The sequence below is a fragment of the Amphibalanus amphitrite genome, unplaced genomic scaffold (assembly GCF_019059575.1).
Source record: "Amphibalanus amphitrite isolate SeventyFive unplaced genomic scaffold, NRLGWU_Aamphi_draft 000020F_arrow, whole genome shotgun sequence".
Classification (NCBI taxonomy): domain Eukaryota; kingdom Metazoa; phylum Arthropoda; class Thecostraca; order Balanomorpha; family Balanidae; genus Amphibalanus; species Amphibalanus amphitrite.
Genome location: NW_024881516.1, coordinates 1,196,038 through 1,222,691, shown reverse-complemented (window position 1 = coordinate 1,222,691; position 26,654 = coordinate 1,196,038). Strand labels below are relative to the sequence as shown.

Here is a 26,654-nt window from a genome sequence, read left to right as displayed (position 1 = left end):
CGGCGCTGACCACCAGCTGCGTGGTCCGACACTGGACCTGCCGTCAATGTGATCCCGATCAGTGTGAAATTAGCCCCGGGGCGCCGACACTGGCACTATTTGGGTACTTGCGATGGCGCATTCGATAGCCATTTACCATAAAGCATGGTTGTATGACGCACCTTGCAGTGATGATCCGACCGAAAAAAATACAGTAAAAAATGCCTATGGAAAGGAATTCGTGGAAAACGCTTAAAGGAAACAGTCCACTTTCCTGAAATCAGTATTTTGCTATTGATTTGTGATTTTTTATGCTCAAAATAATCATGAAATAAAATAAAACCTTTTTGTAAAAACAATTATTTTCTATATTTTAATATAGGACGAACTATATTATATGTAAAATAATGTTTGACGCGGAAGCTTATTACGCATTGACCAATCATATTGCGTAGCTCAAACCTACGCATACTGCATTGGCTGTAAGCAGCACGCTGATTGGCTGACGATGACGTGGCTGCATTCCTGTGCAAGGCACGCATTCCTCTACAAGGCACTCTTTTCGGAACGAGAAATGGAATATCTTCGTCTAGGGTGATCGTTGAGCCGTAAAAGCTCCTGATTTGTGCTAGTCTCAGCTCAAGCTACGAAACTGCTATTCCAGCTCAAAACCCCATGTTAAAAGTGAACTATTTCCTTTAAAGGGACAGTATCATCGAAAAAAAATTCATGTATGGAGCTGATTTTTTTTTTTACTAGCATTTCTTATTTTTCTGAATCAGAAAAACATAGTTTAAGGACCGAACTCGGTGAAAAATATTGCAACCACATTTCATTTTCATGATTCATTTTCATGAGCGAACCACCACTATACAAGCATGGCCGCCAGTTTGGAAGCATGCAAAATTACTACAGAACTGGCGCAGATAATACATTATTGACGCTACGCTTACGCGGTCGTTCTTCTGATTGAGTTGTTCTTAGGGAGAGGTAGCCTTAGGTATTGCCTATAAAAATATAACGTGACAATTGGAGGGAGTGACAATTGGACGTGACAATTGACAATGGGAGAAAATATCACGTGACAATCACGTGATAAACGTCATACATTGGAGGGAGATTGTGATTCAAGCTGGAGGAATTCCTTTGTTGAGCCGCTAGAATCCGAAGGAAACAGCGGAAATTGCCTACGACTATTTAATGAATTTAACGGTGATGAATAAGTGCGAAAAACGTATTGGCTTTATAAAATTTGATGAAATGACCAGGGTAAAAGTTTTATTACTGGCGGTCAATTCAAAACGGCGCAAACATTTAAACAGTGAAGATAGTGAAGCACGATTCAAAGTGTGGTACACCTTTCGTACTTTGAGCGGCGATAGCGGGATAACGGTGTGGAGCTTCGAGGATCGGTCTTCAGTTCCCGGACCAGAAAGGTGGGGCCTATGCAATGTCAAATTTCATCAAAATGGTGATACTGTCCCTTTAACATGGGGTTTGAGTTGAGATAGCCAAGTTTGCGGCGAGGTTCAGAAACCACTATCTATCTAGGTTGCAACCCCCGCGGCCTCTTGGTGTTGAAGAAATTCGTTCCCTTCATTTGAAAATGGGCCTTGCGCAAGGCCCTATCTTCAACATGGAGCGACCGTTAGTGTGACGTCACCTCGTTTAGTCATTCTGATTTAAATGGGTTTGTTCGTTGAAAAATCGCTTAAAACTTGGTCTGAACTTTGTTGTGGTGCCTACAGAGTAAAAAGAATCAGCTTTATGACAGTAATGTGGCCTGGGGAAGGATGTAATTTTGGGCTGTGACGTCACATATTTGAAAGTTTGTGTTTGGAATATGGGAAGCCTAAGATGTTTAATGAAAAATAAATGCCAGAACCGTGTTCCTGGTCATCCAATCTATAAAGTCGGGCACAATTTAACTGGTTTTAACAAAATTTTAGAAGGTGGGATAGTCCCTTTAAAGATAACAATTTACTAACATGAGTAGAGCCAAATTAGGCACTCAAGTGGCGAGCTAAAAAAAAAAGAAGCTTGTCCAGTGTCCACCCCAAACTACTCCATTCAGATGCCTGTTTGAATAGCTCCGGCCAGTACGACGCCTAGTGTTCACAGCACAGGCTGAAATGGACGTCTTGGTATTCATAAACAGCACGAGGTCCGATCCGTCCGCGTTTCGCCAGTCCACCGGTACTGGTTACTAGCCCGCCAAAAATTAGTTGGTCAAGGTTCAGATCGGAGACCTGACTGACGTCTGTTCTTGACTGACGGGTTATACTAACGGTCTGGCGGCAGAAGGTATCCTACGACAAGGGAGAAAAAAGGGAGCCCTGACTGACAGCAGAAGGCCTCCCTGGCAAACATGAAAAGGAGCGAATGCCGTTTCCGCAGCAAATAAGTGTTTTCAGTATAGACTTACTCGAGATGGGCAGTGGGCACCATGCATTCAAAGTGTTTGGCCTCGTTAAACCAAAACGATAAAAGTAGGGAAATATGATGTTTGAAGGACGGTTAGGTAACTACATCATAAACACAAATTTCAAGAGAAATGTCGTGGAAGATCATATGTGTCACCTATCGCCAAAAGGGCCTTCAGGCTTTAGACAAAAACAGCTAACGAGTTAGGGAAAACTTGAGAAAGAAACGTTTGAAAGCTAACTTGTTAATAAAACTTGTCTGACACGTCACTTACCTGGCTGAACATGGCGGCGATCACGGGAGCCAGACGACAGCAGCACAGCGAGAAAGACAGCGAGCCAGCGAGCGAGACAGCGAGCGAGCGGCACAGCGGGGAGACAGCGAGCGAGCGGCACAGCGGGGAGACAGCGAGCGAGCGAGCGAGACAGCGAGCGAGCGCGAGAGGCGAGCGAGCCAGACAACAGCAGCACAGCGAGAGAGAGAGAGAGAGAGAGAGAGAGAGAGAGAGAGAGAGAGAGAGAGAGAGAGAGAGAGAGAGAGAGACAGCGAGCCAGCGAGCAAAACAGCGAGCGAGCCGGAGAGAGCGAGCGGGGAGACAGCGAGCGAGCCGGAGAGAGCGAGCGGGGAGACAGCGAGCGAGCGGCACAGCGGGGGAGACAGCGAGCGAGCCAGAGACGGCGAGCGAGATGGCGAGCGGGACAGCAGGAGAGACAGCAAGCGAGGCAGAGAGGGCGAAAAGAAAAGGAGCGCGAGAACGGCAGACGAGCGAGCGTCAGGCCAGCGAGCGGGAGACCGGTCCGGGGGATCGGTACAAGCGAGCGGTCCAGCGGCACGAGCGAGTGGTCCAGCGGCACGAGCGAGTGGTCCAGCGGCACGAGCGAGAGATCCGGCGGCACGAGCGAGAGATCCGGCGGCACACGAGCAACTGCAGCAGGCGAAACTAAGGGATCGGCTCCCCAGCTGTGGTTACGTGATAAGTGATAACGGCCTGTAGGGGGTCTCGTTATCTCACAGGCTGGTATCTGTTATTGTGACGGCCTCCCCAGCCACGTCACTACTGGCGCAATCATTGCTAAAGAGAGAAGACACACGGAAGTAAGTGAAGATATCGTGATACAGCCAAAACACGATATCTGGTCAAAGCCAGATATCAGCCCCGGAAATAGAAAGCTAGCTTGGTGTTAGTGAGCTTACCGGTAATACTATTAAAGGTAACTTCATTCGCAAAGGATTGTAGCTCCAACTCCGAATGTCTTCATTCGCTTCATGAATCGAGGAATCGATCATTCAAGACGCGAAAATATAAACGCTAACAATAGGCTAGCACCAATATGTAGGAAATAAAGAACTCGGTACTGCTACTATGATTACCAATTAATTTTACTGAATGGTAGCCAGAATAAGAAACAAGAATGTGTGAATATTTACCTACGCAGCACCAACCGCAAATAAAATAAGGCCAAGACTGGCCAAGACTTGAGTGGCACTGTCGATCTGTCGATTAATTACTGTGAATAAAAGCCTGGCACGCCTGAAAGGGGGTTGATATCCTCCATATATGTAGGCCATTGTCTTATTGTAAGGTCATTCATTATATATAATGCTCACGCCATTTGATGAAGACTATGAAATGTTGCAATGCCAGTGCGCACATACCTATGCTATCTTGGTATCTACATATATGGAACAGCAAAAGAAAAAGAGCATGCTTAGATCAAATGTCGAATACAGTTTCTTCAGTCAATTGCTGATATAGTTGGGAAAACCTAACCCATCTTCTTAAAAATTCACATCCAGCACAGCACAGGGCAAAAATAATGTGAAAGGACATACGGTAAAATGCCGTCCCCTCACCGTCACCGCTGTGCGCCAGCGGGTGCGTATAATATGTAGTTCGACTCTCCAGACACACACCTTAATTTACACACCTTGGTAGCACCGCGGCCCATTTCAGCAGCGCCAGGAGGGCCCAGCCCGGCGCCAAACCAGACCAAGCACTGCACGACACCACTCCCGGAGACGCGGAAACGGCGCCGGGCTCAGCCGGAGCAGCGCCCACACACCAGCGGCCTCAGCAGCGCCGCCGACTCCAGCCGACTCCAGCGGGCTGATTCAACTGGAGCGGCCGTGGAGTCCAGATGGGCCGGCCGCCCTGCCAGATCAATACGGGGCCCCGGCGCCGCCACTTCACCGGGGTCAGCGACTGCTGCCAGCGCGCGCTCCCCAGTGGAGAAACCACCCACGCACGTCAGAGTAGGAAATACTAACGAGCCCACATATGACCATTGACCGTTCCCGATGTGATAGTGTGTAAGAGAATGCAGTGAAGAGTAGCACAAGCACAAAATGTGAAGAAATCATCGGTACCGTTGTGAGCAGTCGAAATACAGTCACCAGCTGAGAAGAGAACCCCAAAGCAGAGAGGAAAAATCCGCACAAGCTAAAGCGCGGGAAAACTATGGCCAAAATTTGTGTAATGGAGAAGCAAAGCCATTTCATAGAGAAACTAGCATCACCAACGAAGAAGGATGGGTTCTACCCGAACAAGGCAGCGGAGCAGTACATGATCAGATGCAGATTAGCTGGCTAACTGCACAGTGGAAGAGATGTAGTTAGAGCATAGATACTGCCACTTCAAACTTCATCTGACTGCAGAAGACTACAGGGACACGATAATTAGCAAAGTATCCCTAGGGGCGTGCCACGACAAATCGACAAGTGCCCTGCACCCTCATATTTTATTTTTTGCTTAAAATTGGTCTAATGGGTTGTGATGGGCGGGGAAGCCAGCTGTGGCAAGGATTTTTTTCTTCGAACAACGGTTTCCGAGATATAGCCTCGGGCAATTCCTGGATGTCGCGCTGCAGCCCTATGTTTGGCGGCCTATAACTCAAAAACTATTGGTCTTCTACGATAAAAACTTTAAATGGTTCAACTCACAATCAACCAACAAACATTTTAGCTATCTCGGATTTTCAATTTTTGAAAATTTTGATCACGTGACCTTTTGACCTATTTTTCGAAGAGTGACCTTGATATTTTCCCCACTGAAAGTTGCAATTTTGTCTGATGACGATTAAAGCCTTATCAATTGTCATTCATATGCGAAAATAAAAAAGTGGATATCGCCCTGCGTTGACCTCAGGTCAGGTCATTTTTATGACCTGTCCATTATTACGAGCGGGAGCGACAGCGAGATCTCGAGAATAAAGCAAGATAGCGACAAGCGGTAAACGGTGCAGGGTACAAATGGATAAGGTCTATAATTTTTACTGAGGTCATTTTCAGGTCAGGTCAAAGATGACGTCACAGGAGCAAAAAGGAAGTCAAAATTGCGGGACTACATATATATGAAGTTTTTCTCGAATAACTTTCAAGGTATCCCAGCTAGGAACAAACTAATATCACCATCGTGATCCTCTCGTCGATCCGCATCGAAACATATGTATGTTGACCTCGAAAGGTCGAGAGGTCAAAAGTTGACCTTAGGTCACGTGACCTAAGGTCAACTTTTGACCTTTCGACCTTTCGAGGTCAACATACATATGTTTCGATGCGGATCGACGAGAGGATCACGATGGTGCTATTAGTTTGTTAATAGCTGGGATACCTTGAAAGTTATTCGAGAAAAACTTCATATAGTGTAGTGCCGCAATTTTGACTTCCTTTTTGCTACTGTGACGTCATCTTTGACCTGACCTGAAAATGACCTCAATAAAAATTATAAACCTTATCCGTGTGTACCCTGCACCGTTTACCGCTTGTCGCTATCTTGCTTTATTCTCGAGATCTCGCTGTCGCTCCCGCTCGTCACGTGACCTAAGGTCAACTTTTGACCTTTCGACCTTTCGAGGTCAACATACATATATTTCGATGTGGATCGACGAGAGGATCACGATGGTACTATTAGTTTGTTCCTAGCTGGGATACCTTGAAAGTTATTCTAGAAAAACTTCATATATATGTAGTGCCGCAATTTTGACTTCCTTTTTGCTCCTGTGACGTCATCTTTGACCTGACCTGAAAATGACCTCAGTAAAAATTATAGACCTTATCCATTTGTACCCTGCACCGTTTACCGCTTGTCGCTATCTTGTTTTATTCTCGAGATCTCGCTGTCGCTCCCGCTCGTAATAATGGACAGGTCATAAAAATGACCTGACCTGAGGTCAACGCAGGGCGATATCCACTTTTTTATTTTGGCATATGAATGACAATTGATAAGGCTTTAATCGTCATCAGACAAAATTGCAACTTTCAGTGGGGAAAATATAAAGGTCACTCTTCGAAAAATAGGTCAAAAGGTCACGTGATCAAAATTTTCAAAAATTGAAAATCCGAGATAGTCAAAATGTTTGTTGGCTAATTGTGAGTTGAACCATATCAAGTTTTTACCGTAGAAAACCAATAGTTTCTGAGTTATAGGCCGCCAAACATAGGGCTGCAGCGCGACCTGCTGGAATTGCCCGAGGCTATATCTCGGAAACCGTTGTTCGAAGAAAAAAATTGCCACAGCTGGCTTCCCCGCCCATCACAACCCCTTACACCAGTTTTCAACGAAAAATAGAATATGAGGGTGCAAATTTAATTTTTTATTTGTCGATTTGTCGTGGAACGCCCCCCTAGGCATCCCGCCCCCGAACATTGCTGAACTCGCTACCTCCTCAATAAGCCCTATGTGTCCACATTACCTAAAGGGCAGGGCGACGTCCGTCCGGTTTTCGAAGAACTGGACCGTTCGATAGTCCACAGAGCCTTCTTCCGGGAACTGAGGGTCAGTGTAACACCGCCCGCCTATCCAGCACAATACCCCGTGCCGTCCCCTTCACCGCCGTACCAGCGGCGGCGGCACGGTGCGTCCACTGACAACCTTCACCGACACAGACCACACAGCACACAGACGGCAGGACAGCGGCACTAATACTCCTCGCCGACACAGAGCCACAGACAGCAGCAGATCGGCAGCAGTGACACCCCTCACCCACACAGACCACAGACGGCAGGTCGGCCGGCCTGCGGCGGCGGCACGGCGCGTCCACTGACAACCTTCTCCGCCACGACAGCTCGGCAGGTCGGCCGGCCGGTCGCGGCTGACACCGCTCACCGACACAGTCACAGGTCACAGACGGCCGGTCGGCGGCTGCACTGACAACTCTCTGACCCACACAGACCGCAGACGGCAGGTCGGCCGGCCGGTCGCGGCTGACACCCCTCACCCACGCAGGCCACAGACGGCAGGTCGGCGGGTCGGCGGCTGCACAGACACCTCTCACCGATACAGAGCCACAGACGGCCGGTCGGCCGGCCGGCGGCTGCGCTGTGCCGGCCCGCGGCACCGGCGCCGCCCACAGGTGTTAGTCGGGGTCACCCGAGGCGCATGGGAGGGAGGCAGGGGAGGAGGAGAAGCGGGTAACAAACGTCACTGGATAACGGCAATCAGGGGGGATACACAGCCGCAGATGTGTCATTCGCGAACGGCAGATAAAATAGATTCTGTGAGCAGACTAGCGATGTTTGGAAACCGAGCTTGGTTGAATGAAGAGGTTCTCAGAACCACAATCAAAATACAACTGCCTCGTCACTCTCGGTCAGTACGAGAGATGCAAACGATATTCATAGATATCGCGTGTTACATTGCGTGCTCTCTTAACCCGCGCCCTGATGGGGGGGGGGGCATTTTGGCCCCCCCTGTGGTTTTTCTTAAATAGCGAGAAAACGGCGGCGCGCAGCGCCGCCAAATTTTGGGTACCTTACCGGACATCAATTTGACACCTTCACACAAAATTTCAAGTCACAGGTCACCTCAGGTCAGGAGTTATTGAGGTCAAACTGAGGTCATGTTCGAGTAAAAATGAGCAAAAAACATGACATCTTGAAACGCTCACCAATTCTATAGTTAACAAGCAATTTTAAAGTTCTTTATGTGGTTGTGTAGACAAAAAACGGCGCTACAAAACTGCTATCTCGGATTTTCGAAATTTTGGGATTTTGACCCCCAAAAATAAAAAAAAAATGATTTTTTTTAGAAAAACTCAAAAAATTTCCAAAAATTTTTCGAATTTCGAAAAAACGGAATATATGTGATAGTCCTTGCGCTCTTCGATATACATACCAAATTTTAGATCGATACCTCTTTTTTTGGCCAAGTTATAGCGAAAAAACTGTTAAAAATTGATGACGTCAAATTTTTGAACTCAATTTTTAGCAATTCTAGACCTCGTAGCGCAAAACGGAGACCACCATTGAACTCCCCGTGACGAGCTGCATCGAATCGATACCCATTTTATGCAAAAATATCAACTTTGAAATTTGACCTAATTTGACCTGACCTTGACCTGACCTTGACCTGACCTTGACCAAAACGTGACCTAAGCTGGCCCTAAAGTCTGTCTGACCCACATAATCGCATTTGTCATGTAAAATGGACCATAAAACATGTATCACACGACACTTTCATATTGTGACCCCCCAGTGACCTGACCTCTGTGACCTGACCTGGTATCAGTGACCTCAAATAGCAAAATATGTGTTTGAAGAACATTTCCCCATCGATGATTTTCAATGAAATGCATTTTACACGATTTAACAACGCATTTCTTGAAATGCCTGTAAACGGTGAAAATTCGACCTTTGGCCTGACCTGTGACGTCATCGGTTTGACTGAGGTCAATGAAATTGGGTCACAAGGTAGTTCCCCGTTGGGGCTATCCAACACCGTTTACCGCTTGTCGCTATGTTGCGTGGTTCTCGAGATCTGAGGGGGGGGCCAAAATGGCCCCCCCCCCATCAGACCGCGTTGCTCGGCAGACCCCATCTGGGCGCGGGTTAATTTAACAAAATGTGGGCCCTCCGTCGCCCCGGAGAGTGACTTTGCTACTAGCTGTCAATAAAATGAGTTGGCACAATGCTACACCACACAGCTGTGGATTCACAGCAGTTCTTCATTCCCTGTCACATCGATGACTTACAGTTTACAGGAACCTTCGCCTAACGGCTAACCGCCAGCTCGCAAGATTCGCCGCGCGGCTTGACGGTAGGAGAATGATAGAGCGTTTGTTTGGTGAGATGTCAGCACCGCATGTTTAATAAAAAGAACGTGCAAGAACTGCACTGAAAGATGTCATCCCTCGTACAGCTGCACCGTTACATTTGCAGGGTTCGACATCTGTCGATAGCCCATCCGTGACGGTGGAGAGATACCTACTCAGGGTAAACGATGGGGACGATACAAATTACACAATAGGCACTTCATTAACACCCTGTACCGGAAAGGAATGCGATATCAAGAAATAAAGCAACATCTTGACATCTGCAACTTGAGAGCGGTACTACGAGCTTGTCCTCAATTTCAGCGACAAAAAAGGTGACGCGCGTCCCGCCTCTTCCTTACTGGCAGCCGACATGCCAATTTCTTGTGGATCAAATAAGACACATGTCGATATTTACGTAAATCAGATTCCCCCAATTACGTGACGACAGCAAATCCTGTTATAGCATGACTCTCAGGTGTCAGGTAAATAGACAGGATTCTACGATCTCACACCATCGAACAGACAGGTCCCACCGTCACGGTCTCGCCAGGTGTTTAGACCGGCCGACAGCCGAGACAGACCCAACAGGTGCCTGGCCAGCCACCCCCTGCCAGGGTCACGCTGGGGGGGGGGGGGGGGGGGTCCAGGATCCGGGTGACACCCACCCAATACAAATACTGCTGGTCTCCCGGGGCAGCTCAGCCGTCTGCGACCCGGCCGGAAATTAAACAGTGGCTGTCTCTGAACGGCAGCCGCAGACGAGACCAGAGCCCTGATCGGCGGCCGGCTATAGTTCGTTTTTTTTTCAAAAGGACGCTGGCTCAAAGTTCAATATCGAAACTCTCACGTGAGTTTTGGCAGCTTCAGTGTCTGGCCAAGAATTTCTTACCGAAAAAATAATCGATTTCAAATTGTGCACGGTAAGTAGCTGGAAATTGTTTCTTAAAAATGAGCATACTATGATGACGTCACTGGTGGCAGCAGGCACCCAAATGTCCGTGCAATGGGACAAGCGTCAACGAATTTAGGTGAAACTTAGTTTTTCACTGTTGCCGAGCTTATAATCGAGTAAGCGGTTCCGTCCATGATAGTTATACGTTACATTGCAATACATGTTCGACAGCATGACGTCACCACTGTTCTCCTATCTGGTTCCAAAACGCACATATGGAAATTATCGGGAAGAAATCACATGTTAAAATTAGTCGACGTTCGATTTTCTCAGGTTCAGTTTTTGCTCGTTTTGCTCGCTAAAACACGTGCTCGTTCGAAAAACATACTTGGAGCCAGCGTCCTTTTGAAAAAAAAAACGAACTATAGTACTCTTGCCCGCGCTCACATACGTGCACGTTACCCCGGCAACGGGCTATTGACCAATGAGAAGCGAGAAAAGTGTTACGTCACTGCGATTTTTCATATACCTGTGCCCCCCCCCCCCCGACGTGACGTAGTGTGCTCGCGCGCGTGCAGGGTCTCTGCGATCGAAAAAGAGCGCTAGCAGCGCGCCACTCGACGCCGCAATTGTCAAAAGCGGCGTGTTAGTATGCTTTATTATGAATGATGTGTGTAAAAGTGGGTTTTTATGTTGTTTATTTGGAGGAAATGGTTGGAATAAATTAAGTTATTTTTATTTCTGTTGGTTGGAGTTTTTATTCATAAAATTTCGGTCTATACCATTGATATTTACTGAAAATACCTTCGCTTGAATAAATTGCAGATATTTGGCAACTGAAGTGTTAGGTAAGCCTAAATGATATGTAAAAAGGTAAGAGACACCCTGATTATCATTTGAGAAACGAAAATATATGAATTTTCCTTATAAGACTCGCTCAATATGCTACTCCGCGTTTTATGCCCCGAGGGTGTCCGAGGGTTCCCGTTAGTTTGTCGTTGGCGCTCGGCTCGCGCGCGAGCCGACGTCACCGCCTGTGACGTCGGCTCGCGAAATACGTCATACCCTGCATACAAAATAGCCGGCTGCCGAACAGCGCTCAGTATACCCATTCAGTGGTCCTGAGAGCCAGAGCTGGGCAAGTGCGTTCCTTTAGTGCGTTCCTGCGTTCTTCCGTACGTACGCACCGCCCTTTTTAGGAACGCAAGAACGCAGGAACGCAAAGTTTTTCAAAGGAACGCAAGTAAGAGGAACGCACCACCCGAAATTTTGAAGCGTTCCTGCGTTCTTGCGGAACCACCCGAAAAATTATATTGCTGCCAATGACCTCTGTGTCAAATGTTTGAATCTCGAGTACGTGTGTTTGCCGGTAGAGGCGCCAGTTGTCGGTCGAATCGAGGAAGGCTTGCTTAGATTTAGTGGTGATGTTTACTATTCGATTCGGTTTCAGGCATTAAATGTGTAAAAATTTTAGTGGTGATGTTTACTATTCGATTCAGTTTCAGGCATTAAATGTGTAAAGTAAATATGATAACTTTTACTAAGATACATCTTTTAACTTAACTATTGTTTTTTAAGCAGGTCGTATTTTTGTTGAAAACCCTACGGATGATATTGGTAAAACGTATTTCAGATATTCGATTCGGAAAAGAGATGTCGAGGAGTTGCTTTTTGGCCCCACGTCGCCATTCTGGGTATTCTGTGATCGATTCGCCCCGTGTTTGGTTGGGCCCGCGCCGCGTGGTTCGGCGGTATTTTTGAGGGAGGAACGCAGGAACGCAGGAACGCTAACGCACCGAACGAAAAAAAAAATGAGGAACGCTATTCCAGGAACGCACTAACCGCGGCCGGAGGAACGCAGGAACGCTAACGCACTACCCAAAATCGAGGAACGCGCCCAGCTCTGCTGAGAGCGTCAACCAGCCATTCAGTCGACTCGTTTCGAGTCCCCCGGCGTCCGTTTGGCACAAACAGACGACCATCAATATCGTCGCCTCAGAGTATATGAAGCACCATCGATCGAGTTCGGCGTCGGAGGGTTCCCATTGGTACAGCCGTATTGTCGTAAGGTAGGCACCCAATGCATCCATCATGGCTGTATGCACCACGCCGGCTCCATTGGGCGCTAACAGAGACAGTGGTGGTAACTGGTAGCCTTTTTTTCTGTCCCTCGTGAGGTAGGTCGTCCAATGGAATCAGTCGGCGCTACACACTTATTCCTGCAGACAGCATGGCCTTTGGACCTCAGCTGAATTTGTTCCCAAAATTACTCTAAAGTCTAAACGAATGCGTGGGGTAAAGAACGACTTGAAAGCGATTCCGAGCCACTGGCATTACTTTCGGGTGCTCTTGAATTGTCTAACATGAATAAGACACTCCGCACTGACATAAGCTGAGTGGCACTCCCCACTGATCCATTGAGTGACACCCACCGAAACACTCTTCACTGACCCATCCGAGTGAGACAATCGCCACCTCAGTGCGACACTGTCCACCGGTGACCCACCTTGGTGTCGGGCTCGGCCAGGGAGGCCATCAGCGGCAGCATCACGGGCCCGGGCTCAGCGATGGAGCCGCGCGGGGTGGCGAACGGCGTCATCTCTGGGGTGGCCACCGTCAGACCAGGAGGCGCCGCGTACTGGCAGCGAGCCGTGGCGCGACGCATGGTGACCGGCGCCGAGCTGCCTGCAAAGAACACCGAGAGACGAGAGACGGTCAGTGGGAGAGGCAGAGACGGTCAGTGGGAGACACGGAGACGGTCAGTGGGAGAGGCAGAGACGGTCAGTGGGAGAGGCAGAGACGGTCAGTGGGAGAGGCAGAGACGGTCAGTGGGAGAGGCAGAGACGGTCAGTGGGAGACACGGAGACGGTCAGTGGGAGACTCGGAGAGACGGTCAGTGGGAGAGGCAGAGACGGTCAGTGGGAGACATGGAGACGGTCAGTGGGAGAGAGAGAGACGGTCAGTGGGAGACACGGAGACGGTCAGTGGGAGACTCGGAGAGACGGTCAGTGGGAGAGGCAGAGACGGTCAGTGGGAGACATGGAGACGGTCAGTGGGAGAGAGAAGGAGAAGGTCAGTGGGAGACACGGAGAGACGGTCAGTGGGAGACACGGAGACGGTCGAAGGAAAGTCAGGTGGCCATAACACTGCAGTGGAGCTGATACTTCATCGTCAACGGATGGGACATCTCGACGCAATATTACCACCTACCAAAGAACTGAGAGAAAATCTGAAAGCAGCCACACACAGGAATGGTTCGCCATGACAGTCACCGCCGATGAGGCTCAACTGAAAGCGAAATGTCTTATTCTTAACCCTCGCCGGCCGAGGGGGGGGGGGGCGGGGCGGGTGCCGCCCCCCCCCCCATAGGGTTTTTTCGCGATAGCTCCGAACACGCTGGCGATAGAGAGCTGAAACTTGGCATACCTGACCTTTGATCCAAGCCGGATCTTTTGACACCAACCGCATTTTTGGGTCAGGTCAGGTCACTGACCTATGACGTCATAAGTGAACCTCTGCACGGTCTTCAGATGTCGCAACTTCGCAACGCCCTCACTGCCAGAGGAGATGTCACAGGGAAATGAAAGTTGCAGGATCTAGTATCCATTATGAGTCCCACAACTTGTATATCTCGGATTTTTCCTAAAGGTCATATGAGGTCAGGTCATTTTCGTGACCTCACCATTATAAGTCAATGGGGAAAAATGAAAACTGCTATTCTGGCGCCGGGAACGATCTCCAACTATCTCAAGCACACAGAATCGTGATTTGATGCACTCCTTGCAAGGTTAGATGCGTCACTTTTGCAATGTTGACCTTGCGTGACGTCATTTATGACGTCATCAAGGTCATATTAGTTTTTCGTCAATAACTCTTGATCAAATTGAGCTAGCGAGTCGGGAAAGCCACCAATGGACTCAGGAAGGCCTGCCGAATCGAATGATATGCGACATGGCCTCTTTCGACCAACTTCGTGACCTGGGGGTGCTGACCTGACCTTGACCTGAGGTCAACACCCCAAGTTGACCTGACCCGGACAAAAAGTATATCATTCGACGCGCCTGAGCGAGGCGAACACGATGCTGCCAAAATCGGCGCTCTGCGGCCGTTTTTTGCGAAGTTATTCACCAAAAACTGAACCGTACCTTGGGGCACTTGACCTGACCTCAGAGGTCACCGGTTGACCTAGGACCTTAAAATCGGGTACCAATCTCTGCGTCTCGTAACGGCGCACACGCTCGTTTTTTTCGCGACGCGCTAGCTCCACCAGGGGCGAAATGGCGAGGGGGGGTCGTACCCGCCCCCCCCCCCCTCTCGGCCGGCACGTATGTAGAAAACCAATAGGTCCGGCGAGGGTTAAACTTGCCTGGCATTGGACAGATTGCAACAAAGCCCTACCAGGGCTCTCTCTCGATCCCACAAAAACAAAGCCCCAATTTGGCACGAAGATCGAGAACCACTGTTCAGCAAATGGCGCACTGATACCGTCCAACTGTTCAGAAACTGGCGCACTGAGACCGTCCAACTGTTCAGAAACTGGCGCACCGAGATCGTCCAACTGTGCAGAAACTGGCGCACCGAGACCGTCCAACTGTGCAGAAACTGGCGTACTGAGACCGTCCAACTGTGCAAAAACTGGCGCACTGAGACCGTCCAACTGTGCAGAAACTGGCGCACTGAGACCGTCCAACTGTGCAGAAACTGGCGCACTGAGACCGTCCAACTGTGCAGAAACTGGCGCACTGAGACCGTCCAACTGTGCAGAAACTGGCGCACCGGGACCGTCCAACTGTGCAGAAACTGGCGCACCGGGACCGTCCAAACTGAGCACACGGCGGGACTGGCACGGACGGGACCTCCGACACGGGACCGGACCGCGGCTGACGACTGACTGACGTGGGGTCGGCCGCGGCGGGCTGGTATAGCCTGGCGCCGGGCCGCCGGAGGGACGTCACCGCCCCCTCCCCGCCCCAGTGCCGGCCCGCCCCCTCCCTGCGGCTGCATCAACAGCGACAGCTCTACTAGTGCGAGGTCTGCACCGGTCTGGCGAGTGACCCATGAATCACTCAGGGATCACCTCAAAGAATGGGCACTACCCAGCGGCGGCGGAACACCTTCAATTAAGGGGGAACTGCCGAATTTTGGTCCCATTCTTTCCATGCAACGCCCATAGGGCTAATGTTAAAGTGCCAAAATCAAAGGGTGTATCAAATCATGGTGCCCCGCCCCGTTCCGCCGCCTATGGCACCACCCAGTCAGGCATCGGCAATTGGTAGGAAAGGGCACCGTGGGAAAGGGAAGAGGGACATCAGCGACTGATATTCCAAAACAACCGTGGATCGACAGACTCGATGGGAAGACACACACCCCGCTGCGGGTTATCCAGGACAGCTGATGACTCACAGCTAGGAGCACGCCACGCCTAAAGTAGACCAGATTACGGGGGGCATTTGGCACTGGATCGCAGGCTCCTGGAATCCCCCCCCCCCCCCTGGATAACCTGGTCCTCACTGGATCACAAGCCGAGCCGATCCCTTGACCAGAGCGGCGTGCTTTGCTCTCAGCGTGGCCCGAGACAACGGGTGAGATTTTATAGGTGTATATACCCAGCGATCGGTTATCGCTCAACATTGTTCCGGTAGTTATCGGCAGATGGCATCGTTCCTCCACATCGCTCCTCCTCTAAATCTAGCAATATATTATTTGGGATAACGTGAGTTAGATCCCGTCGGAGCAACTTTCGAGTGTCCTCTGTCGCTATTTCTTTGTTCCGGCCCGGTTCAGTCACATATGGCTGTTTACATATTGAACGCTGTCCGCACGGCCAGCCGAGGAGCCGCTCGCTGTTCTGCAGATAGCGGGACGACCGAGATCGTGGGTGAATCACACGGAACGCAGACGCGTCCGAACTGAGACACGTGTCATTCCGGTCTGACCCGTGAACACTCGCGACAGTTTGACAGCTCTGCCAAAGCCTGTCAATGGAGACGACAAGTGGACTGGGGCGTCACGCATAATTTAGCGAGCCTAGCAGCTGTGTCAGTTAAGCATCAGCAAAAGGCATGATTAAACAGAAGTATACTTAAAACATTACACCTTTTTGCATTTGAAATCAACCATTCGCCATAACTGTTTGAGGAGCCATTTCGACAATCGGCATTGAGCACAACTATTCCGGCGTGGTGTGCTTCATTTCAGCCATTCAGCAAAACAGATTGAACACTGAAATGAGCGATCTGCAAAACAGTTTAACAGTTCGCCAGACTTCGGCATAGAGGGAGCAAGCTCGGCATATGACGAATACTTTCGACCATTGACGATTTGTTTTGCCCAGGGCTGCGGAGTCGGAGTCGGAGTCGGAGTCGGAGTCGGTCGGAGTCGACAGTTGTGACCGGAGTCGGAGTCGGAGTCGGAGTCGATTTTAAAAACCCGAGCCGGAGTCGGAGTCGGAGTCACCGAAAATCTGTCGACTCCGCAGCCCTGCTAGGTCTGCGGAGTCGGAGTCGGGAGTTGGAGTCGGTCGGAGTCGACAATTCTGCCCGGAGTCGGAGTCGGAGTCGGAGCTGGTTTTTGAAAGCCGGAGTCGGAGTCGGAGTCGGATTCGCCGAAAATCCATCGACTCCGCAGCCCTGGTTTTGCCCAATGTTGAACCATTCGTTCAATGTCGAGTTGTAGAGGAAGATCGCCGAATAGTTTTGCCCAATGGCGATTCTTTGTGACCAACCGCCCATTTGTACCGCCACCTATATGGCGAACGTGTACAAATGTTTTGCCCAATGGTCAAAAGCTAACGCAAAAAGGTGTATTACATAAGCTCCCATTACAATGACAAGTTTGGCAAGATCTAACGACACATGCAAAGGCATTCAGCAAATGCTCCATTCAGCACACAGGTACCTCCATTGATGAACAAAGGCACAAATTAGCACGTTCTCAAAAGGGATTAACTGGTTCACGTAAATTCGGAAATCCTCCTACAGTAGCCAGATTGTGAAAACCCCTTAGGCGATCATTGAAGCAACCATACGCGTGACTTCCGTTGTAAGCATCCTTTCGTATCCCTCGATTCCGTACCTACGTCACACTATCGCAAGTGCTACCTCAATGTAATCCGATCCAGGTCATCAGCCAACAAGTGTCAACTGCGTGCCCTCGTGTGCCGTAGCACGCACGTCGACCCCTGACCCGGTCGTATCACCACCCTGACCCCTGACCCCGCGCATGTGAGTCACCTGGCTTATCACATCATCACGAGGACTCGCGCACGCACGGAGACGATCGGCGGTGACACGTCTGTTTGAGACGCTTCCGGAGGGCTCGAGAGTGTCGCTTAGATGACGAGCCTGTACGGTCTGCGAGTGGTTCTGGGCGGACGTGTCCCAGCGTCAGCCACCAATTCTGATAGAACGTAGACTCGGATCGTCCCAGCGTCAGCTACCTACTGAAGAAGATCGTCCGTTCGAAATCGTTCACATATCCGTGGGGACGCCAAAGGGCAAAATGAACTTCAGTGTGTCTACCTAAAGTTGATGGCATGCCTGTAATTTCGCCTCTGAGAACGAAATAACACGGAATAACATCACACATTGCAGGTGATGAAACTATTCTGTGAGAATTTTCCCAAACATCGCACACCGCCGATCGGAATGCGTCGGACTCTGACCGCCCGAACATTGGCATTGCACCACACAGGCTCGCAGTTTGGCGTCGTCTCGCAGCTGCGTTTGGGACCACGACCACTATTTGCGCTGTGAACGTGCTCAGGGTGCCAATCTCAGCACGCCAGCCGAACAATATCGGCCGGGTGCCTGCCCTGCGACGGACCAACGGACCATCGTTTTATCCACCTGACCGCCCGCAATAGCTTTGATAGAGGCATGGTACATACAGCAGCTATTGGAGCATGTAAAATACGTTCACCTGACCAATACAGATCGGCAGATATGCAACATGACTTTTTCCCAGGGATGCGGAGCCGTGGAAATTTCAGACGGCTCCGGCTCCGGCTCCGGCTCCGGCTCCGGAGAAAAAAATCGGCTCCGGCTCCGGCTCCGGCTCCGGGTGAAATGTCATGGCGGCTCCGGCTCCGGCTCCGGCTCCGAGTAAAATGATCCGGCTCCGGCGGCTCCGGCTCCGGCTTCTACTCAGTACATCCCCTATGCGATCAATTAAATACGGGTGGAAGAAAAAACGCGATGGGATTGGTACACGTTGCTTCTGTATTTGTATAACAAGGCTATTTTGAATACCACATTGTTTTACGCCTTCTGCTGTCAAACCGAACTAGGTAAATAATTGTTTCCTCTTAAAGGGACCCTCCCGCCTTCAAAAAAGTTAATGAATTGGCATGAAAGTGATGTCGCTCGGTTCAGAAAGAGCAAAAAGGAATATCTACCAAATTTCACCGAAAAATATTTACCGGTTTTCAAGATATTAGATATTTACTTTTGTTTACTTTTTTGGGATCTCCGCTGTTTCTAGCAACTTCATTTTGGAAGTGCGGCGTTTGCGGCAGATGTTGCGCGCAAATAGTTTATACCACCTCTGCTTCACAAAGATGTTAGGATAAGGTTTTAAAATCGTTAGATCACCGCTGACGTCACAAATTCTAAGGGGGCATCCCAATGCATTAGCCCCTTAGAATCCGAAAACTGCAAGTTTGAAATTCCATATCTCTGAATTAAAGCATTTTTCGATGTTGTGAGTGCCCAAACCGGTATTTGCAGGCCATGGCCACCAATTTGGCTATCTCAACTCAAAACTAATGTTAAGGTGGGATGGTCACTTAAAGAAAAGGAGCCGGAGTCGCCCCTTTTTTTGGCGGCTCCGGCTCCGGCTCCGGCTCCGGGCTATATTGTTTCACGGCTCCGGCTCCGGCTCCGGCTCCGGGCAAAATATGCCGGCTCCGGCGGCTCCGGTTCCGGCTCCGGCTCCGGCTCCGCATCCCTGCTTTGTTTTTTCCAATCAGAGGACGGTTCATGACCTTGACCTAAGGCCAAAATTTTTAGTTGACTTTTCATCAAAGTTCATGCCATTCGGATGTGTAGGCATTGTTCGGATCACTGTCATGGAACGGATATTCTTATATCCGACCAATGACAACAGATATTTACAACAATGAATAGAGTTAAAACTAAACAAGCAGAAGCCTGCCGAGTTTCAGCCTGCACCAGAAGCCTCACAAAGCCCCGTAACCATACGTCGCCGCCGGGCCCGGCCGGTGTCAAAGGTCAGCGCCGCGCCGACCGGTGACGTCACGGGCGCGGTGCACGTCCGCCGCCCGTGACCGGTCGGGGGCGGTGATAGCCTTGGGGCGGTGTAAACAGGGCTCAGTGGCAGACGGAGGCGGCCGCCGCCCTGGAGCGGAGAGACTGGCGATGAAACGGCCACCAGACCGGGCGTGCTTGGCAAAGACAAGTGGACTTTTGAATAAATGTCGAATTATTCAATGTCGAACAAATGAATTCTTTGAATTTAATGTAGGTATTTAATGAAAAGTCCCTTGTAATTTTCGATTATGTTGTAATTTTCGAAACGTCTGTAAAAGAATGAATGAAATAAAGAAGTGGGAAATAATTATAACGTTACTTGCAAAATCACAGCGGCGACTCATTCAACAGCGGTGCTATTACAAACTCGTCTTTTGTACTTCACAGAAAAGCAACAGAACACGATGCATCCAATGTGGGCGTCATGGTTTATTGCCACGGACGGACACGGGCGTTACCCCGCTGCAGTGCTGACGGGACGACCCTCTCCCATCCCCTCCAGTTCATATGCCGCCGCTCTACCCGTGGGAACACGTGTTTCTGAGCTGCGTCAGCGGGGCCCGTCAGTCGATCTGCGTCAGCCGAGCCCTGTCAGCTCGTGCTGCGTCAGCGGGGCCCTGTCAGCTCGGGCTGTGTCAGTGGGGCCCGTCAGGCAGGCTGTGTCAGCGCCAGTCGGCAGGCTGTGTCAGCGCCAGTCGGCGGCCCCTGCCGGCCCACCGTGCCCCGACCCCGCTCCACGCCGGTTCAGCTGCCGACAGGGCGGCATCCCCAGCCCAGCAGCTCAGCTGCCGACATAGCGACACCCCCAGCTCAGCAGCTCAGCTGGCGACAGGGAGACCTCCCCGGCTCAGCAGGTCACAGTTCAGCGCTCCCGGTCACGGCTGCGGCCGGCCGCCGAGCGGACCTCAGAGACCGGTCCGGCGACCCACACTCAGCTTCTCCAGCTGGGTTGGTCCAGAGGATTGTGGGGAGGGGGGCGACCGAGCGCGACCGACCCTGCATCACTTCAGCTGGATAGGACCGGACTGGACGTCCTCAGGAGCTTGATGGGGGGTGGGGGTGGGGGTGGGGGGGGGGGCACGAATGGCCAACCGGACGCTCTTGTCTGACGCGCGGTAAAATGCAAGTTGCCTTGAAGGGACATTTCCAATGAATACAACTTTTTACAGAATGCGATCTGTGCGATCTGTGCGAATGCGACCAGTGAGTTGGTTGCACGGCTCGGGTTTTACGCTTCTTTTACGTTTATTCTTCGCAGACTTTCCAATCGAGATCCTAAAAGCAAAATCGAGTGCCGTGAATGTTAAAGACTATCACCATTTGATTCGTTCCTGAAACGACCGAAATGGTCACCGATATCAGCGATAATTACAATCATGGGTAATATAATGGAAACAAAAACACTATAGGCAAAGGCACTTCAATGCCCAAACTAATTGGCTACAGTGAGACAGGTTATTTCATTCAACAATTATCTAGTGTTTGATTCAATATTTGCTGAGATACTTTTACAAAATTGAATCACAGGGGCGTGGTCCGGTGGGTGGTATCCGGCCCGCCTTGGAGGTCCGTAATGCCAGCCTTCGCCGACATTCACGGAGTATTTGTCCCACGCTTTCCAATACAAAACAGCCCATGTGTTTAATGTAAATTGGAAAGCCTACAGTGTCCTTGCGTATTCTGCTTGCAATGGCATCAATTCAACGGAACAGTGTGTGGTAACCTGGTAATACGCCCCGCACTGATGTGAACACGCCAAAAGAACTACTGCCTGTGTTGCCATATCCACTGCGGCGCTCACCACACAGCATGCCCAGCCTCCTTCGCAAAAAAAAAACGACAGAAGAATGATAATAAACACAGCGAACTTTGACATCAAACACAGAAAGCACTGCGATAGCGACTCACCTCTGGGTGGAGGTGGAGGAGCAGCGCCCGACGGCGGCCGGTGCGACGGTGGCGCCGTCGGCGGCCGGCTGGCAAACTGAGCACCAGAACTCGGCGGTATAGATGTCGCTGGCGGTGGAATGCTGGCCGTTGCCGGAGCCGCGGAGCTGCTCGGAGCGGTTGGATTCGTTACTGTCGCAGTGGAAGCCGCAGCCAGCGGTGCGAACACGGACTGCGCGGAGGGCGGCGGCTGGACGGCCGGCCGGGCCGGCGGGCCGACCAGCGGCGCCAGCACCGCCGGGGTTGTTGTTGGTCCTCTGAGGTGCGGCTGCAGCGGGTCCGTCTCGGAGGCCGGCAGCTGCGGCGGCACCGCCGGACTGAACACTGACACCGGCGCCGGGGCGGCTCCGGACGCTGGCAGACCAGCTCCCGTGCCGAACCGTCCCCCCGGCCGGGGTACCGCCCGGAAGGCGTTCAGAAGCCCGCCGCCGCCGCGGGGCGGAGGTCTGGTGGGCGGCGCCGCGGCAGCAGACAACGGCGGGGGCGGCGCAGTCGGTCCCACCGTCTGTCCTTCACTGGCAGCTGCTCCAGCCGCTGTGGGTGCAAAGAGAATGGAAATGGGTGAAAGGACAGCCATGTAGCGTCACATGAGAGTAGTGTATACCTGAGAGGGGCAATGCACATGAAGCATTTATAAAAATGACAGTAGAAAGGGGAGCAAAATAAACTTTTTAAAAATTAGCTTTAGAGTTTAACTCGATTGCTGAAAAAACTCATTCAGCATCATGTATAGAATGTAGGCATGATATAGATAATAAGGATTGAAAATTCCATAGGAGTAGAGATATGTAAGATGTACCAAGCATAGATTCATATAAATTTCAATAACAAAACAAAAATTCCATACAGCTGTCATTGATGTGTTTCTTTAACTTTGAATTTTCCTATTCCCTTTCAATGAACATGTCCTGGGAGATATGGCATTGCCCATGACAGAACTGCAAGTAGCCTTTCAGTTTGCTGTGAACTACAAATTGCTCAGGACCATTAAAAATAAGATGTTTATAATAAATCAGTAAATAATGGACAAATAAATGAAGTGAATAACAGAAAACAGGACAAGTCATATGTTATCTTAGTAAATCTTAGATGTTTCTCCATTGGGGATCTCCATTCTCCAGTCCATCCTGAAATCCTGATATTCTGCATGCCACAGGCAGTTTCACCATTTGATTTTGCAATGCCACTTTAACGTCTGATTAGGCATATAGATATACATTTTTAAACAAAGCCAATATGGGCACAAAATGAGCTTAGAAGTTAGAAGTTGGATTTATGTTGGGACACCTTAAAGCCCCAATGATGATGACCATCCATTCCACATATTGGCAAAATGAAATTTATGATTGACTAACAGAACTAAGTACTTATGTTCAACAGATACCCACCCAAAATAGCAATATGAAAACATGAATGGCTGATAGCATTAGAGAATTTAACAGATAAAGTTGTGACAAAATATTGACAATTTAAATAACTGGTTTTTAAGTTAGCACACAAACGCAACCACAGTCAAGGCTAAAATCTTAACTGGTGGTGGATCAAAAACACAGATACTTACAATGTTGATGTGAAACAGCTTGCTGAGGGGCTGGAATGGAAAGTGCTGGCATTTGGACACCATCAAAAGGAGATCCAGTATTGGCAGAAAATAAGAGTGGATTTATCTTCTGGGGAACATATCCACTTCTTGCTGGATTAGTCATCGTAAAGGTATGAACCAAGATATTTAACTGAAACAGTTTAAGTTCCAAAATTCAATTTGCAACCAATGTCAACGCAAATGTTTTCTTCAACGATCAATGCACCATGACCAAGCTTGTATTCTACCACTCACAACTTGAATTAGTAAAACTGAGAAAGTCTTGCCATCAGAATCATATTCCCCTGCGCGCAATCAACCAATGTTTTCAACATAATTGGAATTGATATATCATATCACCCACATATCACATACACCACGACCACCAGCACCGCCCTTCAATCAGGGGACGCCGGTGAAAACAGGGCGCCGGAGGGCATATTAGTCACGTGACATTTGGAGCTTCTCCCCCCTCCGTGGGCCTTCTACGTGCTAAATGTCAGGTGTGAATTTCACGAACCTTGATCAAATCGCCCCAGGCGCCCTGTTTTCACCGTCGTCCCAATCCTTCAATGCCTGTGAATCAAGGCACATATGGAGATCGCTCTTGTAAAGTCTATAGATAGCCTTGTTGTAAAGGCGTTTTACCTTTTCCCTCATGTGGTAATCACACCCTTAACGACACATAATTTGAAAGGTAGGTCAAATTATTTCCATACATGGCGCATCTAAGACAAAATCACCTCTGATATGAAGACAAGCTGCTACTAAAACATTGATTCTGCATTAACATTTTGAACTGCGTGAAGATTGCTCGATTTAAGCTCTCACTTAGATCTTGAACTATTTGAATAAGGACACAATGGAATTGTTAAATATTTCCGCACAAACATAACTATCTAACAACGTATTTGCACTTCTTTGTACATTTTTGTTCTTCATTAAAATGATGCCTTTAGGATTTGGTCTTGGGAGATTATATCATTGGGTAATGGGTATTATTGGGATTTGTGGTTTTGTGACAGGTCTTGGAAGGTTTTGAACCTCAGATCTTTCCGATCTATTCGCAGGACATAAAGATGCCTGATTTTCGTTAACACATCAACCCCACTGTTTCTGGCTGGAGTAGACGGTCACCAGCAGAGGTCACCAGCATCCGACTTGAGTAGCTAGCTCCCACCGGTGCAGGCATGCTCCTGTGTCGTGCGGTGACCGTTAGCGAAGATGGATGGCCTGTCCATCGAGGTGGGCTGAGACATGGCGGTGCACCATGATGGCCGCCCAGGCCAATATCTACCCCAAATTCCAGGGGCGCGGGAACTACTTTCAGACTGGGGGGGCACACCATGATAGAGATCAACCTAGGGTACCCCCAAATTTAGTTTTCTCGCCGGTTTTAGGCCACTTATTTTTCATCCCTTGGCTTTTTCAACAAAAAAGAAAACATTTGCAAAAAAAGTGCGGCATTCCGTCTTAAAGTTGTGGGGGCACCGCCCCCACGGCCCTAAAGTTAGGGGGGCAAGCTGCCCCCACTGCCCCCCCGGTTCCCGCGCCCATGCCAAATTCCAATCATCCTTCCGGTTCTATTAAGTGGTCTCGCTAGACCGAGAGACAACTTTGGAAAACCTTTCTGGTTTGACCAATGCTTTATTATATGAGCGGTTCTTAAATTTAAGTAATATAAGTATAGTATAGTAATATTCAGAGCATCTTCATAAGTCGACGGTTGTAGGTACCTAATGTTAGTCACCGTGCCTAATGTATTTGAAATAATTAGGTATGTTTAAGAATATGCGTTATTCAATTATTTACTTGCCCAGTTCAAAGCGCGAATGCAGGTAAATACCGAGCGATCGGGTGATACCCATGTGCAGGTCAATCACTCTAAAAATAGCAGTGGGGTCGTTCATTCCGCATGCGAGCTCCGTCTCCCGGCATAAGCCGGTGACGGGCGCGCTCCGCTGTCCCCACCAGCGCTGCAGTTCACATCTGCATATAATTCATGTTATCCGGCTGATCATACATCTCCCTCCCTCATGCATTATTTACGGTACCATGGTGTATCATGCATGGTGCATCATGCACCCCTAGCACGGCGCGATGCATCCTGCACGTCGTCTGTGCGCAATGTGCATAGACGTGTCATCGGCGCCGACCAGCCTCAATGCAGGTCCCATGTAATATATCGTGCATTTGTGCATGCATGATGCAGGCAGGACGCGGCTGAGCTCTGGCGACGGGGCGTAAGAGAAGGTTACGACTGCCCACTTACAGAGCGGACTACCTCTAAACAAGGCAAACTATTTTTGGTTTGCCGAATATTTTTTGGGAAGTGTTAGGCCATTTTTATAATTACGATAAGATTAATGGTTTAAACTTAGAAATGTTCATTTATATTGGACCAATGCAATGTGAACCTAAAATGGCATTGTTAGATTGCAACACTGGTTTTGAAAGGTTAATTTTTGTTCTGTTGATGTGCCTAAACTTTTCGTTTTTTTTCAAATTAACAAGCGAAGCAGTGCATGTGAGACAATTTAGTTCATTGATCCACGATCAGCACATGTCCTACATTGATGCCATTGACAGACACCCCGCGACAAAGCCTACACATTTCCTCGCGGATGATGTGACTCACCCTTCCCCGTCCTTCCTTCCCTCCCCCTCCCCAGTGCCGGACCCTCCCCCTCTGGCGCGCGGCGGTCCCATTCCATCACATCCCCCCTCCGGTCATCGCTCGGCCCCTCGCTCGGCGGGGGGCAGAACCGTTCCACTTTCATTTCGCCCCTCGCCCCTGGGAGAGGAGAGGACACCGCGCGGGAGTCCCCTCCTCCCCCACCCCTCCCCGCGCGCCGTCAGCTGCTTCGGTTCCGGCGGCCGAGAGGGCGGGGAGGGGGATCGGCGCCTCCCGCGGTCGTATTGATCCGCGCGGTGCCGGCCGGCGCCGCCGCTCGCTCGTGCTTCAGCCGTGACCTTTGTCGGTTCTGACGGAGAGCCTCACCCGATGGCTTCTCGCGGAGCGGCGGCGGTCTGCAAACTGCAATAGGAAGAAAGGAGTGGGAGGTGGGGAGCCGGAGGGGAAGAAAGGAGTGGGAGGTGGGGAGGGGAAGAAAGGAGTGGGAGGTGGGGAGGGATGGAGTTGGGAAATGACAAACGACTTCCCATCCGTTTCGTCGTTTCTCCGGCTCCAGTGGCTCAACTCTTCCTCGATCTGGGGTGAGGTAAAATTCCATACAGGCTAGCTAACTTAAAAATCCACTTATTTAGAATCGTGTTTAAAGGGACAGTATCATCGAAAAAAAAATCCATGTATGGAGCTGATTTTTTTTTTACTAGCATTTCTTATTTTTCTGAATCAGAAAAAACATAGTTTGAGGACCGAACTCGGTGAAAAATATTGCAACCACATTTCATTTTCATGATTCATTTTCATGAGCGAACCACCACTATACAAGCATGGCCGCCAGTTTGGAAGCATGCAAAATTACTACAGAACTGGCGCAGATAATATATTATTGACGCTACGCTTA

General features: G+C 49.7%; 1 protein-coding gene across 1 annotated transcript; it reads right to left on the bottom strand.

Annotated features, from left to right (window-relative positions):
• Nucleotides 1-12,670: 12,670 nt before the first annotated feature.
• LOC122390308 (basic proline-rich protein-like) lies at nucleotides 12,671-23,528 on the bottom strand. Its single transcript, XM_043383090.1, has 3 exons — nucleotides 23,104-23,528; nucleotides 21,504-22,076; nucleotides 12,671-13,011 (listed from the first exon to the last, which is right to left on the bottom strand). Exons 1-3 carry the CDS (start codon nucleotides 23,246-23,248, stop codon nucleotides 12,803-12,805), a joined length of 927 nt encoding a protein of 308 aa, XP_043239025.1. The 5' UTR covers nucleotides 23,249-23,528; the 3' UTR covers nucleotides 12,671-12,802.
• Between the last annotated feature and the right edge of the window lie 3,126 nt (nucleotides 23,529-26,654).

Bases quoted from the DNA above. Each gene is read 5' to 3' on its own strand.
- LOC122390308 (XM_043383090.1), bottom strand. From the start codon at position 23,248: ATGACTAATCCAGCAAGAAGTGGATATGTTCCCCAGAAGATAAATCCA. The intron at 22,077-23,103 runs GTAAGTATCTGT...TTGCACCCACAG, and splicing joins AGCTGTTTCACATCAACATT to CGGCTGGAGCAGCTGCCAGT. The intron at 13,012-21,503 runs GTGAGTCGCTAT...TGTTCTTTGCAG, and splicing joins TCCTCCACCTCCACCCAGAG to GCAGCTCGGCGCCGGTCACC.